The sequence below is a fragment of the Pezoporus flaviventris genome, unplaced genomic scaffold (genome assembly GCF_033815535.1).
Source record: "Pezoporus flaviventris isolate CSIRO_AGI_PZ_B2104156 unplaced genomic scaffold, CSIRO_AGI_Pfla_v1 ptg000005l, whole genome shotgun sequence".
NCBI lineage: Eukaryota > Metazoa > Chordata > Aves > Psittaciformes > Psittacidae > Pezoporus > Pezoporus flaviventris.
In genome coordinates this window covers 4,113,891-4,130,991 of record NW_026892553.1, presented here as the reverse complement: position 1 = coordinate 4,130,991, position 17,101 = coordinate 4,113,891, and the positions used below count along the sequence as shown (strand labels likewise).

The window sequence follows — 17,101 nt, the reverse complement described above, 5'->3', positions numbered from 1 at the left end:
CCAAAAATCTTAGTACATTAAGCAGTGAACAAAACTACTGAAAATCACCTTCAATTTAGAATACTGCTACCCTTTAAATACGGAATAACTCAGAATGGAGTTATTCCTTTTAAAATGGAATAACAGAAACTTTTACTTGCTGACTGTTACTCATGTAACCCAATAACACAATTCACTTTTATTTAAAAATTTACTGAATTTCTATAAGCAAAGGCTCTTCATACTCACTCCCAAATAACAGGATATAAATGTTCCCTTTAGTTCAAGGTTTTGAAGAGACAGAATATGGAAAACCATACACAATTTAACTGGATTCCTCCAAATATTACAAAGCATTTAGGAGCCATAGATGCAAATTAAAATCAGATTCACACTTGAAAAATTAAATTTGAATAAACAGATTTTTTTCAAAGGTTAAAAAACAGGAAAAAAAAAACAAAAAGGAGGAGGGGAAAGGGAGATAATTAATTTGATACATATTTTGGGACATACTCCCAAACGATGCACAATTCAGGCAAGCTATGTTTACTACATAAGTACCAAATACAACCCATTGTTTCCCAAAACACAGTAGCCTTCCTACGGAGGACACAAAAGGATCTAGAACTCTAAAGAAGCTAAAACTGGAAATAATGAACACAGGATTTAGTATTTACTGAACTGCAGATGCACTTAGCACTGATTTTAGTTATGCAAACATCAGATTGAGATCACTGGATGAAAATGGACTTCCCTATGCTCCTTCCCCTTGCCTTTTTTTCCACCTATCACTTCCCCTTTAGTTTACTGATCTTTGTCTAAAAGGATCACTGTTCATCCAGCAACACAGGTGTTTCCTCCAAAAACATTTTCTTTATTCCAGACAAATGTCAGTCCTTAAGTGCAGTAATTTGGTATAGGGTGATTCTTCCCTTTTACACTGTCAAATCAAAAACTTGAAAAGTCTTCCTTAACATCTTCAATTTCAATACCCTAACTATGGTTCTATAACACTCCAAAGGATTAATGTCTTGAAAATATAACACTTGGCTGCTTAATATATGCTGAATTCTTTCCTGCTATGCAAAGGAGAAAACGTTTGCAACACCCTGGTGGTGTTGGATACCCTTTCACACCAGGTTTACAGCAGTATCATCAGCCTAATTATAGCTTCAGTCCTAAAAAGAGAGTGAGTTGGGGCTTTATTTCATAAAGGTATTCAAAAAACTTTCAGTGAGACCACTGTCTATGTAAAGAAAGAGCTCAGTACTAATTCATTCACAGACTTCCTCCTCACTGCACCACACACTCATGATGTCCTACACAAAATACCCCACCAGATAACTGTCCAGGAAACTGCAGAAGTTTCCATTCACCTTTGGTTTTAAAGTAAATTTTTAAGTCTTTTAAAAATCTAAGTATTTCTCTCTCAATGATCCTACACCTACGTCACTGGTGAAGAAATACTGCTACTCTTCCTTCAAAATCTATGCAAGAAGCCAAAACCAAGACTGTTGCCAGAAATGAGTAGTACTATTATATAATTTAGGTGGCAAGACAGCAACGAATTCTCTGAATCTGATTAACCATGACAACTGTTTAGGCAGGTAAATATGTTCACTTGATCAACACTTCATCCTCGCAATGGTACATCTAAACTAGTTCTTCCCACTTATGAAAAAATTTGATTTGAACACAGGTTGGTGTGATAGGCAGAAATCAAACGCCTGATCAAAACAGACTCAGCTGTAGAACTCTGTATCCATTGTATTAAGCAGTTTTTGTCTACATCACAGGTGTAATTCCCACTTTGTGACTTCATTTCAGTCTTAGGCCTTTTAAGAGCAGGGATTTTCTGTAGAGAAAGTCTGAAGGATAATTTCCAGTTCCAAATATTTTTGGCTCAGAGACCAGAGCCTTTGTTGCTCTAAGGTGAAACACTCTCAGCTGAAGCTAACAGAAACTGAGTGAAAGAAGAGACCTTTAAAATCAGCTACTGTTGGCTTCCCTTTGAAGTGATCTTGACTGCTGTAGCATGTTTCACCTCTCACATCCTACTTTGTACATCCTCCTGCTTAGGTCCAACAGCAGGATTATGTACAAATTACTTTAAGAACAGAAGCGAAAGATAAATTATATTTTCATGTATTTCATCTTGCCAACCTGTTGCCCTTATGAAATTCAGGCCAGAAAAATAATGCTTGTAAGATTCCAGCTACTACGTATTACTTTTCTGCTGATGGAGGTCATCGACTGTCTTTGTATCTAACTTGTTTTCTTTGACGAAAGCCATTGGGTTTGCAGCCATTTTCCTTCTCTACATTAAGCCCAAGCCTATTTCTAACACATCCCTTTGAGGATGAAGAGGCATGACATCTGCATTTTACAGACATATCCACCTTCTCAATTCCACATTTCTAATGAGTAATTAGCACGTGATTATTAAAAAAGCTTCACAATAGGTCAAAAAGAGATCAAGTGCCCATGTTAATTACAGAGGTTACATCTTCCTCAGGAGAGCATTAATGCATGAGGTAAGCCATACCAGCTCCCACACACATACACGAGGCATTAGCTTTTGCTGAATACTTATCATAACATCATATTAAAATACCAGATCAAGACAACTAAACTTTCAAATCATAATGGTATCATATGCTCACCTTTTTCACAGAAAATAGGAAAATTTTCTACTAAACACTAAGTATTGCCAGGAAATAGAATGTGACTATATTATAATTATTTCTACAGCTCTTGCATACCTTCTACTTTCCTCTTCATCAGCAGTACTAACTGGTTGCACAGTAATTGTTCCCACTTCCTGGGAAGCAAGTGTTGAATGGTGTAAAATCCTGAGCTAACATTGCATCATTGCTTAGGAGTTTATACAACCTGCTAATTCAGGTCTGGAACTGTAAGCCGATTTCTGTAAAGGTCTCGAATACTGCTATAAAAGCTTGTTTTCTCCCTCTTGGGATAATACCCATCTCCCTGAAACCTCTGGTACAACCAGAAACAGTGTTTCCATTCCTGTTAGGAAATGCTCTCAAGGAGTGAAGCTATCAACCGGCTTGATCTGATACAGCCCAGTTCACTCAGCATGCTGCAAAAGGATTCCAAGAGTGGCAATGGTCTGATTTTCATGTTACTGATCTTGCAGATGTTGTTATCACGGCAGCTTTTATGAAAGCCTTTTTGCCATTCTTCTACTAATTCTTGAGCTTAAATTTTGTAAATTGTCCAGTGTTGAATGCACAATATTAGCGAAGTTAAACAAACAACTTTTTAATCTCTCCCACACTCCCTACCAGGCTCAGTGAAACTGATAGTTAAGTACTTGCACAGGACTACAATACAGCTTGTAAGCTTTTAGTAATGTTTACAAATGTTGCTATTATTTTGGAAGCTACACAAATTGCACATTACCATGCATCAACAACCAAACCACAAGTCATTAAAGCACAGAGCTTAGCCATGGATATTAAACCAGATCAGCTTGTCCACCCCTTGTATCAAAACACAGGTAACACTTGCTTCCTTACCATTAAACCAACACTGTCTGCACAAAATTGAGAGGGTTTTCTTCAACACCTTCACAAAATACAGTCACACTCCTAAAAGCCACTCGCCTGAAGAAGTTGCATGTAAACCACATAGCTGCTTTAACAATAATCTTGGTTTCATTAAACCTGATGCAAATTTCACCACTGCTGTCAGTAGAAACAGCATTTTCTACCCCTGAAACAAGGATCAGGTGAAAGAGAGTGGTGAGGCTGCCTTAATTTTTTCCATTTTCAACCAGAGATTTGGACATTAGTCATAGCTATAATTTCACCTCTTCATGTTTCTTGGGTTTTTGACAGATTTCAAATCAGTTGATTCAACTCTAAGTCCGGTTTAAAACGCTTATATAAGTTCCTGGCATTTGTACTTTTTGCTATGCACTTTTTGCCCACAAACAGACTGTGGGGAAAACACTCCAAGTATAAAACCAAAGCAAACTTCCTGGTGACTGTACACAAGCCTTACCTGCATCATGGTAACAACGTGACAAGGATTTAGGAGGTAAATGACAGTCCTAGTAGCAAACTTGAACCCCATCTCCAGCCCAAAGATGAGACACAGCACCACCAGCAGCACATTCTTGCCCAAGCTCTCCTGCTTAGTCTGGGGCCGCTGCAGCAGATGATCCTCCAGGTCCCTCAAGTGCAGCTGCCTGAGTTTCCAGAGGGACAGAAGGATCTCCACGATTCCCACACTGAGGAAGACCACACTCTCCACAAGACGCTGCTGCCCAGAGAGAAAGGCCGCGCACTCTGGCCCCCCGTTACCAGCAAAGCTGGGGTCCACACCCCCATACATCCAGTCCAGGAGATTATGGAGGCTGTAACGAGACATGGTGGGATGGTGCCTCTTCTCCTCCCTGACACTGTCCAGGAACAGGTAGCAGCAAGATGGAATCCAAGCCAAAATGCTGCCGGGCTGATGGACCGTGAAATGCAAGGACGGCCTCTGTGTAGTCCCCGTCCTCCCTCAGCTTCAGGAGAAACGGCTCAGCTCGGGGCGAGGCTCATTTTTGGCTCTTCCTTTCGGTATCGGGACACGACCCTCAAGCCTGCGAGAAGGGAGGAGCCACAGATGAATGGAGCCTACGAGCAGCAGCGAAAGCCCCTGGCCTCAGCACTCCTTCCTCTTCCCGCCTGGCCGGCCCTGTCTGTCCGCCTCCTTCGCGCTCCCGGCTCTCCTCTTCCCTCCGGACACCGCTATGAGCCGTCCCCCCTCAGCCCGCCCAACGGCTCTCCCGCGCGCCCCAACGGCCGCGGCTCGCGCCGCGCTGGGCCCCGTACCTCGCGGCGGGGGCGGGCACCGCTCCGTTAGGGTGCGCGGCGCGGCCCAGCGCCCCCAGCCATGGCGCCGGCCCCGGCGCGGGAAGGGAAGGAGGAGGAAGAGGAGGAGGAGGAGGAAGCAGCAGCGCTCCCCTCAGCGGCGGCACGGCAGAGAGCACAGCCCTGGGCGGGCGGGCCGCTCCCCGCCGCCTCCCGCGGCTTTCCCGGCCCCTTCCCAACGTCTTAGCATCACCCCACCGACGTGCCTGACTCACACCGAAAAATGGACGAGCCCCCCCCCCGAATTGGCTGCGCCCGGCCGCCCGCTCCGCCCCGGCTGCTCCCGCCTCCCTCCGCGGCTGGCTGTACCTCAGCGGGCAGTGCTCGTCTCTCCCGCGCTCCCCGGCTTCCTTCTCCTCTTACCTCTGCCTTCACCCGCTGGCTCTCCTCACATGCAGCCACCCGCCCGGCTCCGCTCTGTGCCTCCTCCGGAGGGGAAGCCGAGGGCCCGGCACAGCTTCCCGCTGCTCCCCGGCCAGACGCGAGCCAGCAAGAGGCGTTAACTCGCTGAACGAGTTCCTCAAGTGCCACTGCAGCGGGGGTTAGTCGGCCAAGAAACTGCGGCCATGAAAGGCCAAGCTTGAGAGGGGAGCGCAGCCCCGGCCGTTGCGCCGAGGTGATGTACTCTGTAATGTACTCTGTGATGGTCTGCGAGCCTTCCGCAGTGGAGGCCTGGCTCCCGCTTTGTGGCTTCGTGAAGCAGCTGTAGTGCAAACACAAAACTCTGTTCCCATCTGAAAGGCAAAGGTAGGTGAAGAGCCAGAAAGTGCGTTAAAGGGGTGTTGTTGAGTTACTTAGAGCTAGGAATGGAAGCACCTGAGAGCTGGCTGCAGATTTTACTTCATATAACCTGCTCCTTGCTCCCCCCTCCTTGGCCGTGCCGGGGCTGCCCTTCACCCAGCAGCACTATGACAGCATTGTTGCTGGCCAAACCATTGAGCCTGTTTAATTGAAAAGAAAAGCTCAGTCTCCCCATAAGTTTTAAAAGACCAGGCAGATACGCCCACTGGCTGAGTGGAGGTGATTTCCATACAGACAGAGAGGCAGCAACACCTGGTCTGTAAAGCTGGAAGCATTATGTGTGTGCCATCCTGCTGTGAAAGAAATGACTCCTTTTAGGGGAAAGAAAGGGGACCCAGCAGGCTTTTCCAAGATTTGCAAGGGCTCCTTTCCATAATTAAAATTGATAAGAATTCCTCTAGAAAACGCTGTTTTCTCAGCCATTGTTGATTCATTAGAACACCTCTCATTCATTTTGATTATGCACAAACCTGCTGCAAAAAAAAGGGAATACGAAGAAGCTGGATGCACAACCTGAATAGGTGCAAATGCCTCCCCTGTTAACTGGTCCTGCACATGCCTGCAGCACAGACTTGCTGCATTAACCTGCTTCACAGCCTGAACAATCAAACTAAGCAGCTCAGCACTAACACCAATATTTTGGCAGTTCTTTTCTTCCTCTACTTCCAATAGAGGATGCCGGTGAAGAATAACTGGCTGAGAGTGTGAAAGTGGGCAGTATTTTGCCCACAAAAAAAAGAACATTTGCAAAATGACAGCTTGCTGTCCATGGAAGAGGAAGGAAAAAGAACAGCTAAATAAAAACAGATGTCATGAAAGCTAAAGACTTTAGCAATTAATAGTTAAGATCTCATAGCAAAGAAGTCTAAAGAAAGGAGTTAAGAAAAGGAACAGTGCTTTAGGAAAATAAGTCAAAGGGCTCATTTATCCCAATTATGAGTAAAATAGAAATAGCAGTAAGGTTAGCTTGATAGTGGTGGAGCCAAAGAAATACAGCTTGATCAGTGTAATTAACTTGCATCCCTGAAAAGCTCCTGGGACAAATAATCTCACAAACTATTATTAGCAACCAAATGATAACCAGGGAATGACAGCAGTCAACATGGATCTGTCAAAAATAAATGACACCAGATAACTTGATTTTCCCCTCCATTAAGGAACAGGCGTTGTGGATAACACAGAGCCTGTTGCCAGTTTAATATGGTTTTGACACTTTCATGACATTTTCATTTAAAAGTTAGAAATATGGTCTGGATAAATGCATTGTGAGGTCTATACAGAACTGACTGCATAGCAAGTAGTAGTTCACTGTCAAAAGGAAAGAATATATTGCTGGGTTCTTGCAGCCTGTCTTTAGTCTGGGTCTTTTTGTTACTAACAATATAAATAATGGAACAGAGGACATAGTTATTAATTTTGCAGGTGATACAAAGCTGAGTGGGATGTATTTAAATTTTAAAATAGTCTCTTAAAAAAACTGAAGAATATGTTCAGCAAGATGGAACATAGTTGAACACATTATACTGTGATAAGCCACCTGGTGTAAATCATCACTGCCTTTCCTCTTCCCCTTGCTACTCCTTTCCTCTCCCACTGCCTTCTGCCAGCATAAACTCTTCTGGGGCTCTGTGTTTGACTGTATGAGGAAGCTGATTAACATACAGTTGTAATTCCAGAGGTAGCTGCAACCTGGAGCAGTTTGCTGATCAATTCGATCCTGTTTTGGGTCATGGTGAGGGATGAGGTGACCTGCTGATTTCTTGTTTTGCTGTGATTTTCCACTCATTAGAATGAAGGAGCACAGCTGATATAAACTGGACATCCTGGTGCGACTGATATTTCTTTGGAACAGCACAATGTTGTTAATTCATATTCAGGTTGAGAGTCCCTATAAATCCAAGAGATCTGGTTCTCTGATCTTCATCTGCTGGGTGTCTTAGGCACAGTTCCTCCATTTTCTCTGTTCCAGTTTCTTCCTCTTCTTTGAAAAGTACTCTGTAATCTGTGAATGAGAATTCAGTGTTATTGACTGAACACAAAGCCATTGCTCTTTTCTGTTTGTTAACCATTTCCTCTTATCCTTTCACTAAGTAATTTAGGCTGTAAGACCCATTGTAAACAAATATATCTCCTATGTCAACAGAAATAGTTCCCTAAAAGCAATAAATTCCTGTAACTAAAATGCTTGCACAAAAGCCTCAGGCTTGTTCTTGTATCTAACATGAGATTTATTTTTCTGTCTGTGGCTTCTGGAAATACAAAATATATATAAAAAGTGAAACTAATGTTAATCTGTGAAGAAATGCCAGGGCCTTGAGTGTGCCAGTAGGCCTTAACCACCCGAGCAGCCTTGTGTGGGGCTCCTACTCACAGCCCATCTGCCTGGGAGCTCCATGGCTCTGGACCAGTTCTCACCCAAGCCTTGACACAACTGGAGCCATAAAGCCAGACTGGAGCACTCAGGGCCCTGCCATTTCTTCATGGGTTAACATTGAATTTCACCTTTTTATGTATTTAGGAAACAGTCTTCCAACAGGGTGGCTAAGAAATGCTATTGAGCATAACTAAAGAAGACTTGAAAAGAGAACATGAAACTTTGCCCTTTTGCTGCTCTTGAACATGACTGGAGGAATTCCACTGCAACAGGTAACTCCAGGTTCCAACTGGTGGCTATTTTTAGCAGAGACTGTGTGAAGTAATTCAGATTATCACAAAAGCTGCAACTACACGTGCTGTAGGTGTGAGCACACCCTTGTGGCTAATACATAATGACTCAAACTTGCCCAACCTTAAGGTGAATCTAACCTACAGTCAACACCCTGACCTAGGGAATGTCTAACACTAGCCACATGGACATATGTGATTCCAGCTTCTCAACATGACTGGCTTTGGTTAAGTGCTGATCACTTGTTTTGTTTTATTGAGCATGAACATGGGAAATCATGAGGTTTGAGTTCCATTTTTAAACAATCTTCTTGTACTTCAGTGACAGTGCAGGAGAACATTAAAAGTAGTCTTCAAAACTCTTTAGGTTAGGAAAAACATCCTCAATATTTCCTTCACTGGTAGTTTTGATAAATGTAACATGCTCAAAAGGAGCAGGAATGAGAAGAAATACCAGTGCTCTCCCTCCTAGGGCACAAGAAGATGCCTCCCAGCAAATCAGCAAGGTGGTATCTCTCTTCTTGCCTACTGATATCAGCAAGTGAAATAATCAAGAGCTAGTGGTTATATTGTCATTGATCCCTAGAGCAAATGTGTCTCTCCCCCAAAAAGAAGATAGATATTATTATTATTATTATTAGATATTATATTATTATTAGGTTGGAACTAGATGATCTTAAGGTCCTTTCCAACCCTATCTATTCTATGATTCTATGATTCCGTTATACTTTTTCATGTTGAATTACCACCAGTTCACATTTTGAAAACTACATTTGCTTATTTGTTTTTTCCTTGCTACAAATCTGTGTTCACAGAGATTCTTCCATCGGTTGTTCTGACTCCCTTCTGTTTAGTCAGATGTTCACGTGTATTTTTATTAATTTAAAGAAAGCCTGTGGTAGTGTAATTGCTGATTTCCTCTCAAGGAATTTTCTTGAGAGCAAGATGAAAAGCTGTTGCATTTGTCATATCTCTCCTTGTCAGATAATTTTGCTAGAACATACACTAGACAATACTGGAAAAAAAGGTAAACATCAGTGTGAAGCATTCAAACTAGAAGCTTTAAAAGCATCTCACCCTTTCATGGGTTTAATCCGATGGACTGAAAAATAATTATATAAAGAACCAACAGAAACTTGTTAGGTGACAACTGTGTGAACCAGCTTGTTGTTGAATCACATTTCTGTCATGTTTGCAGTATTTGACTTATTTTTCCCTTACATAAGAAGCTGCAGTATTAATAGACACAAAACAGTTGGGTGTAAAACCAGGGAGAAATAAATATCATGAATGTGTGAGTTTTGCTTTGAGAGAAAGAAATCATTGTCAACAGCTCATCTGCATATCAATTAATTAGCTTCAACCCATGTTGAAGTTAACAGGCCAAGCAGGACTGTCAGTAACTGTAACACAGGTTGAGGACGCATCTAAGAAATGGTGATGTGTTTCTTTTTAGGTTCATATGTTAGATGAGTAACGGCATTCTCTGAGGTTATTTGGAGCTTGGGGAAAAATATTTTTGTTGAGATTAGTGTAAGAAAAAAGGATCTGCTATAAAACACTTAAAATATGTTCTTCAGAAAATGAAAGTGCCCATCCAGATGTTATTTATGTGTTGCTCTTAAGCTTGAAGTATCTTGAGAATTAACAGAAAGATAACTGCTCTTTTCATACATTGGTAACTAAACGTTAGTTTGAAGTGCTCAGTGATGTTCATTCCCTTTTGTGTTTGCATCCTCTATTGTTTAGCCCTCTTTCAGTTTTCAAGGCATTTGCTTTGTTTCATGTCCAGCACTAGGACCATAATATTGCAAAGTCTAATGAAAAGCATTTCACAAAGAACCACCCAGAGTTTTTTTTCTTGGAAGCTCAGCCTGAACAGCACTTTTCCCACTGTTGCCTTCCAAGCCAAAATACTATATTAATAAAATGCACATTTGTAGATGCTTACATGCACAATGCAATAAATCTCCTAACAACACTTGGCTAGTCTTTCATTGAACCACATCCAAGTGGGAAGTGATCCCTGAAATATCTATGGCTAGACTGTAAAATACTTCTCATGCTGATGTCTCAGAAAAATCAGTGAAGTCAATGAATGAAATCACTGATGAATTTGCCATTATTAGTTTTACAAGAATTGTTAGCGTGGTTCATGTTTGTTAGAGGCAATTTTAGCTATGACTGCTATATGTAGGAGGTGTGTGATTCTATAAATCTACACAGATATGCAAGGAGAAGAATCTGTGCTTCCTGTTTTTGTTCTATTTTGCTGTAGTTTATTGGGCACATTGACATCCATGAAGACTTACCAAAAACCCTGTTAAGACTCCGTTTGGTTTTAAAAACTGAAATCTAACTTCTGATTATAATACATGGTCTTTACTTATAAATCTCAGCCTGAGAGGTTCTGAACACTGGTGTCTTCCCCAAACTTCTGTGTGGAATTTGCCTTTATTATTACTACCACAGTGATGCTGGGTGTTCAAAATCAGGGGATTGCTATTTTTAGCATAATGTAAACCAAATGTAATTCTGGTCTCAGAAACAAAACAAAAGGCAGGAAGGAGAACTCTAACATGATGTAATCTCTGGTTAAATAAGTTGTATGAAATTTGTACAATTCCATTCTATCATGGAATAGTATGTGACCAGGTCTATTACATCATATTGTGTTGTCACTGTGTATTTTTATGTCTTGTGATGCTCAGGGAAGGAGGCATGCAATACCTCAGCTTTTACAAGGATGCCTGATTAGGCACTGTACATATTTAGCAAAGCTTTCTGATCCATCCATGGGTTCTGTTAGACCTTCCTGTCATTTATTAGCTTACATAGGTATCAGTCACACATTTTAACTATTCTGCTGAATATAATACATAAAAATAGGTGCTGTAAAATACCAAAAGGCAGCTCTTATACCCTTGTTGTTAGGAGAAGGGGGAAAAAACCGCCTGTGTAACAGCAGCATTCAGAAGAGAGGAGTGCGAGTATGTAAGAACAACGCTACAGAACTCTACAGACACCAAGACACACAAGGCATGAACTGCAGGAGGGGAGGAGATGCTCCAGGTATGGGCGCAGAGATTGCGTGCAGCCCATGCAGAGACATATCTCTGGAGTTCATTTTAAGAAGTTACTGAGGAAAAATGGGTATACTCACATGTTTTCTGTGCGAGTTCGTGCATTTCATGAAGTGTGGGAGCCTCACGCAAGACAGAGGTCACGTTTAAGTTGTTACTGGAAGGTTTAGTTAACCGCGTTGTTAAAGCCACTGCATGGAATAACGAGCCCTCTAGTGGTTGTTCACCTCCCAAATTCTCACTCTAATGCTCCATTAACGAATACCTTTCTTTCCCAGTAGCAGCACAATTTGTGCTGTTTTACCTCTTGGGGATATTGTTAACACTACTTTTCTACACATAGGAAATGAAATAGTAAGAATTGGTCTAGTTCTGTTGTAATGATATATGACACACCTGCATGATACATGAGACTCTTCTATATGGGAGTTTTACTTTAAAGACCAAGACTGCATGCCTGTGTCTGCATGAGGTATGATGACAGGGCTTCTGCTCACTGAAGGTTTGGCAGGTACCTAGGTTGAATACCTCATACATCAATAGAACACAGAATGTATGGAAAAGGTGCCAAAAGAAGGCAGGAATTGTGTTCTCTCCTGTTAGAGTTGAAAGAGGGAAATAGGCTTTACAGTCCTCTAATGAGCTGGGGTGGGAAGGAACCAGCTCTGAGCTGCAGCAGTCACCAGACTGAATTGTAGTGATAAATAACTTCAGTTTTCCTGAAATGCATTTTTTGTAATGAGTTGATATATGAGGGTTGGTTTGGTTTGGTTTTGTTGCTTAAGCCAATGTAATGCACAGTGTTTGAAGGAAATAAATATGCATCTTATGCAGATTTAATCTCTGCTCATGTTCTTACCTCAGGATTCAGATGAATCCTGTAGTCGACAGCTCCTTTATTGCTGTTGCAGCATTTGGATGCTGACTGAGAGCTTTCAGTCACAGAACAGCGGAGGCAAAGGATTTTTTCAGGTCTGTGATTTCCAGATAGCTCAGCCACTTTTAATCTCTTTCATAAGTCTTAGACATATTTACCACAGAGCTCTCTAAATTTACCAGGCTTATGTACATGTGAGCATTTTAACAGCTTGGCTGGTGGTTCGCATCATGCTTCAGAGGGAGCTGCTTTTTGTTTACCCCCTGGCTGCTTGCTGGGAAGAGTTTTTCCACAGTCTCAGCCTTCACACAGTCTTTTCCTGCCTGGACAGGGGGTCATGGCTGTGGGCCTCAGCACAGGTCATTTACCAGCAGACCACGTGGGACTCGGGAACAGATTTTTTCCATTGAGAAACTGTGACTTATGTTGAAAAGAGGTACCCAAATAATTTACTTAAAGCCTTTTTTACTACAAACAGAGAGAAGGGGTAAGCAGAAACCGTAGGGTGGACGCACAGCCCAAGTGAGAGGCCACATCTCTGGAAACATAAAATGGAAAACTTTCCCCAATGAAGAGGAAAGGTGGCTCAGCAGGTGGCAGCACACGGCCTGCTTGGGCTTAGCCTGGCTTCCACCTCTAGGGAAAAGCTAGGCATCCGGTCCTGTCCGGGTTCCTGCTTTTAAACAGATCCCCTTTCCTTCCTCTGAAGCAGGAGGTGTTTAGCAACGCAATGGAAAGTATCAGTGCCATTGGTCACTGCCATACGACAAACACAGAGTGGTTTGGGGGAAGATCATTTGGAGAAAAAACAGTAAAGGATGGAAGCAGCACAGCTCACTAGCAGTTAACTGGGGCTAGAGCTTGCTGCATAGATACAAGTGTCAGTAGAATGTCAAAGTAAACAGTAAATCTCATTCTTGATAATCCTGTTGAGTTCTGCTACACAGACACCTAGCTGTGCCTGCCTATTAGGGGAAGCAAAGGCTTCCATGATGGGGTTTTGGATGTTGAATGGCCTGAGCAATCTGAACTACTTTGGCTACACCACGAGGAGTAGAGTGCAGTGGTCTAATGCCTCTAGAACAGGGGATTTTTGAATTCTAAATCAGATTCTAAAACGTAATTCCCAGGCGCTTCTTTCCTCTCCTCCCTGATCCTTAAAGGGGTGGGTGTTAGGGGAAGGGTGAGGGTTCACAGGTTCTTTGTAAATGGGGTACTTTGCTTTGAAATACCTTGAACGAGATTTCTCAGCAAGTAACTCACCAGCTGCAGCATCGCACCCATTCTGCCTCCAGACAGGCCTAAAAACCTCGATGTTGTCATTGCATATTGCACATCCCCGTTCAGTTTCCTCACCTAGCCCATGGGGAAAGAAAGCAGGAATCCTTCTGGGAATATGCTGATCATGAGATGAAAACTTGACAGCATTTATTTATGATTACTTTGAGTTAGTGGCAGGTATTTTAATCTCACTCTGTTGAAACCATTGATTTGTTCATTTGCCTGAATTGCACATTTCGTTATTTGGCTAAAGTATCAACTAACACCCAGGGGAATGTCTTAGAGCTACAGACGGGGGAGATTATTGGGCTTAATTGGTATTATTGCTGTAGAGCTCCTGTGGTGCCAGAATAGGGCTTGCTTATTTTAAACTTTTAAATCCAGTATTAAGAGGAATTGCCATCAAGTTACACCATAGAAAAATAATTAGTCCAAAGTTAAACCCTGTGTCGTAGTCTAAAACTCTTTAAGTCTCCTGTTCATCACAAATCCTCTACCATTTCTCCTGAACTCCCTTATGTTTGTGCCAACACTTTTTGGAGCATGCGGGCCAGGCTTGTGCCCCGTGTAGTACCAGAGAAGCCAGTAGGGTCAGAATATTAGAAGATACTGTAGGTGGATTTTGGCAATCCGAAATGCTTGATCAATAATACTTAAGGACAAAAAGCCACAGTGCTGTTTGTCGCCTTGATAATCAGGAGATAAGCAAGACAAAGTCTGTGAAGAGAAATGTCTCTTGTTAGGCCCGGTGCTGTAGTTGGAGGAAGTAATGAAAATAATGTTCTAAAGCTTGGTAAGAGATGGAATTGCTCAGGCTGTTTGTCTGGTGAATATAATGCACCTTTTGTTACCCTGCCTATTTTTGCACTACCTTCTAATTTTCTCAAGCTGCTACAAGGCTGTTATCTGAAGATGCTTCTATTGTATATTAATGAAGAAGTTAGATTATCTAGGCAGCACAGGCTAAAGCTGAAACTCCCCAGTATCATGTTTCTTAACTATCATTGTCCAGTAAGAAAATAGGTCTGTAAGTGATACTATTCATCTGAATGAGAGGAAACTGTGACTGGTGTTTGTCAGCTGTGTGTAACACTGATACCTGAACTGGCCTTGGAGCCAGGTACCATCACAGATAATGTGGTGGTGTCTGCTTTCGGGCAGGTTTGAATCCTGAGGACTAGACCAGCAGGAGCAGAGGACACCTCAGAGTGCAGCCATTGCCCGCCCCAACACCAGTGTCTGCAAATAGTCAGAACTAAGTTTCATTCACAAGCATTTACTTCTCCTGTAACTACTACAACAGTAACATTTATTTTTGCCGACAATTTGCATACCCAGTGTCATGTGAATAAATTACAGAATCAACGACAGGAATCGACTTATAACAGAACTACCGACAGAAATGAAAGCAGAGTCATAGAAATATTGTGTAAATGAAGCATGTGCTATTAATAGTTCTTGCATACATGACGTTGATAGAACCCCCAAGGAACAGCATATACAAGTAGGTAGCAGCTACTGATAGGACAAACTGATTGTGTAAGTGGAATTCTCTTCTGTTTCAGCAGCGAAAGGGAAGTCAATGTTACACGTGTGAGCATTTAAAACTGTCACAGTTTTGTTAACTGCCACAGTTGTAAAGATTGAAACTGACCTGGTCTCTTCACTAAAAGTGCTTTCACCTTACACATCTGAGTGCTGAGTCAAATCCTTGATCTCATGGGAAGTACTTTTTGAGGTAAGAATCCAAACAGCTTTCTGAAAGACACTTCTCATCTTTGTGTTCCAATTCCCTTTTTGTCATGGAGAGACATTTTCTGTACCACAAATGGTTATGAATGGAAACAGATGAATTTAGACCCAAAGATGTTGACAATGAAGTTACTATGCAAAGGAAATGTTGATGTGTTAGCTGAAAAATGCTACTGAGATCGTAGGAAATTCTTACTCTGGCATCTTTGTCCATGTCAGCAAGAGCCTGTATAGACATATGTAGATGGGAAAGATAAAAGTGTACATGGGGAACGTTTCGTGGGTGATTTCTAAAGGGTCTGAAAGAGGTGACCAAGGAATTAAAAACACACATTTATTACACTGTTCTGTGTAACAGGTGAAACTGCTGAGGGGGTCTATACCACCGCTGCAAACTGTCCATAAATAACATTTTAAAAGGCTCTTCTCCTGGAATTTGTGCTCTTTTTTCAATAGGCCACAGTGCTATGGAAGCGATTCTGTTAGACTGATGGGAAAGAATCCAGTGATCAGTCAGCCTCTGGAGAAAGAGGTTGTGCTAGAAAAGACAAGATACGACTGAAACTTCTGCTGCAAAGACAGAATTAAAGTAACATACTGTGAATTCCAGCAAACCCTGACATTCTGACAAGCTGGGTAAATGAGATTCTCATTGGTGCTCCATCTCATAAATCATGTCAGGAAGGATGGAAGCTGCAAGACTGTCTTGTAAGGACTCCCTTACAAGTTCAGGAGCAAGCTGAAGCAGAGCTGCTGGAGCATGTCAGGGCAGACTGGCAGCTTGCTGTAATGTGGAATACTTTAAGACTGGAAGACTACCTACTCACGTTAAAGCATATAAAATACTTCTGTCCTTGGGCTGGAGTTCTGTGTTGAGGCTCCATAATTTTGCCTTCTGGACCCAACGGTCTCTGAAACAAAAAGAGAGTGTATTTGATAAAACTAGGATCAGTTTGTACCGATTCTCACAGAGATCTATAATCATAGAAACAGATGTTCTAAGGGTCATTTACAGTTCATTTAAAGAAATCCCATGAGGCAGTTCAAAATAATAAGACTTTCTAAGACTTGCATAAATAGATTGCCAATTTATCAGCAAATAATTATCAGAAATTTCTTAGATGTGATTTAACACGAATAAGTACAGAAAAGAGCTCACAGTCTGTCGGTGCTAAGAACTAATAGTTGATTTATGGTTTTTGCTCTAAGGAATGAAACAAGGAAACACATCATTTAATCTTTGTGCAATAGGTAAATTTTTCCATAGGAAGCCAGTTACTCTAACATGAGTAAGTATTACTTCATGCTCCAGAACATGTTTTGGACCAACATTGTGTCTGTCCTTCATGCAAATCTCCTGATGCGTATCTGCCTCCAAAGCTTACAGGAATGACTACAAACAGAGAAGCAGTAAGTTGAGGCATTCTAATCTTACCAACATTACTTCTCACATTACAAAGACAGGAGTACATGCACATGCAGCTGCTGCCTGGGAGCACAATGTGTACGGGAGCACAGCAGAGGATGTTGTATGTACTTGCCTGTTCCACATTCCTCAGGGATGGACTCCAAGTGACAGCCAGCCCACAGACATACATGTGTTATTTTTCTAATCATAGCTTCATAAAGATTGACCTGAGATAACAAACTGGAACAAAGGTAACACAAACAAGTTATTTATTGTAGGTTTTGCTATCTGCGTTCTAAATAAAAGAGAATTAATTGTGGAAAAAATGATCAGCCAGGAAGCTGGCCTTGCTGTTTCTGTCAGGACAAAC

At 41.9% G+C, this 17,101-nt stretch overlaps 1 protein-coding gene across 2 annotated transcripts in view; it reads right to left on the bottom strand.

Moving 5' to 3' along the window:
- Window positions 1–5,200, bottom strand: part of TMEM164 (transmembrane protein 164) — a 33,640-nt gene extending 28,440 nt beyond the window's left edge. The window contains exons 1-2 of one of the 2 annotated variants that reach the window (XM_061445731.1): window positions 5,175–5,200; window positions 4,009–4,594 (exon numbers count right to left, since the gene is read on the bottom strand). In XM_061445731.1, coding sequence (XP_061301715.1) covers window positions 4,009–4,377 — 369 coding nt within the window. In that variant the 5' untranslated portion in view covers window positions 4,378–4,594; window positions 5,175–5,200. Of the gene's footprint in view, window positions 1–4,008; window positions 4,595–4,826; window positions 5,114–5,174 lie in introns of those variants that run through there. The other variant, XM_061445730.1, reaches the window with a different exon arrangement.
- Between the last annotated feature and the right edge of the window lie 11,901 nt (window positions 5,201–17,101).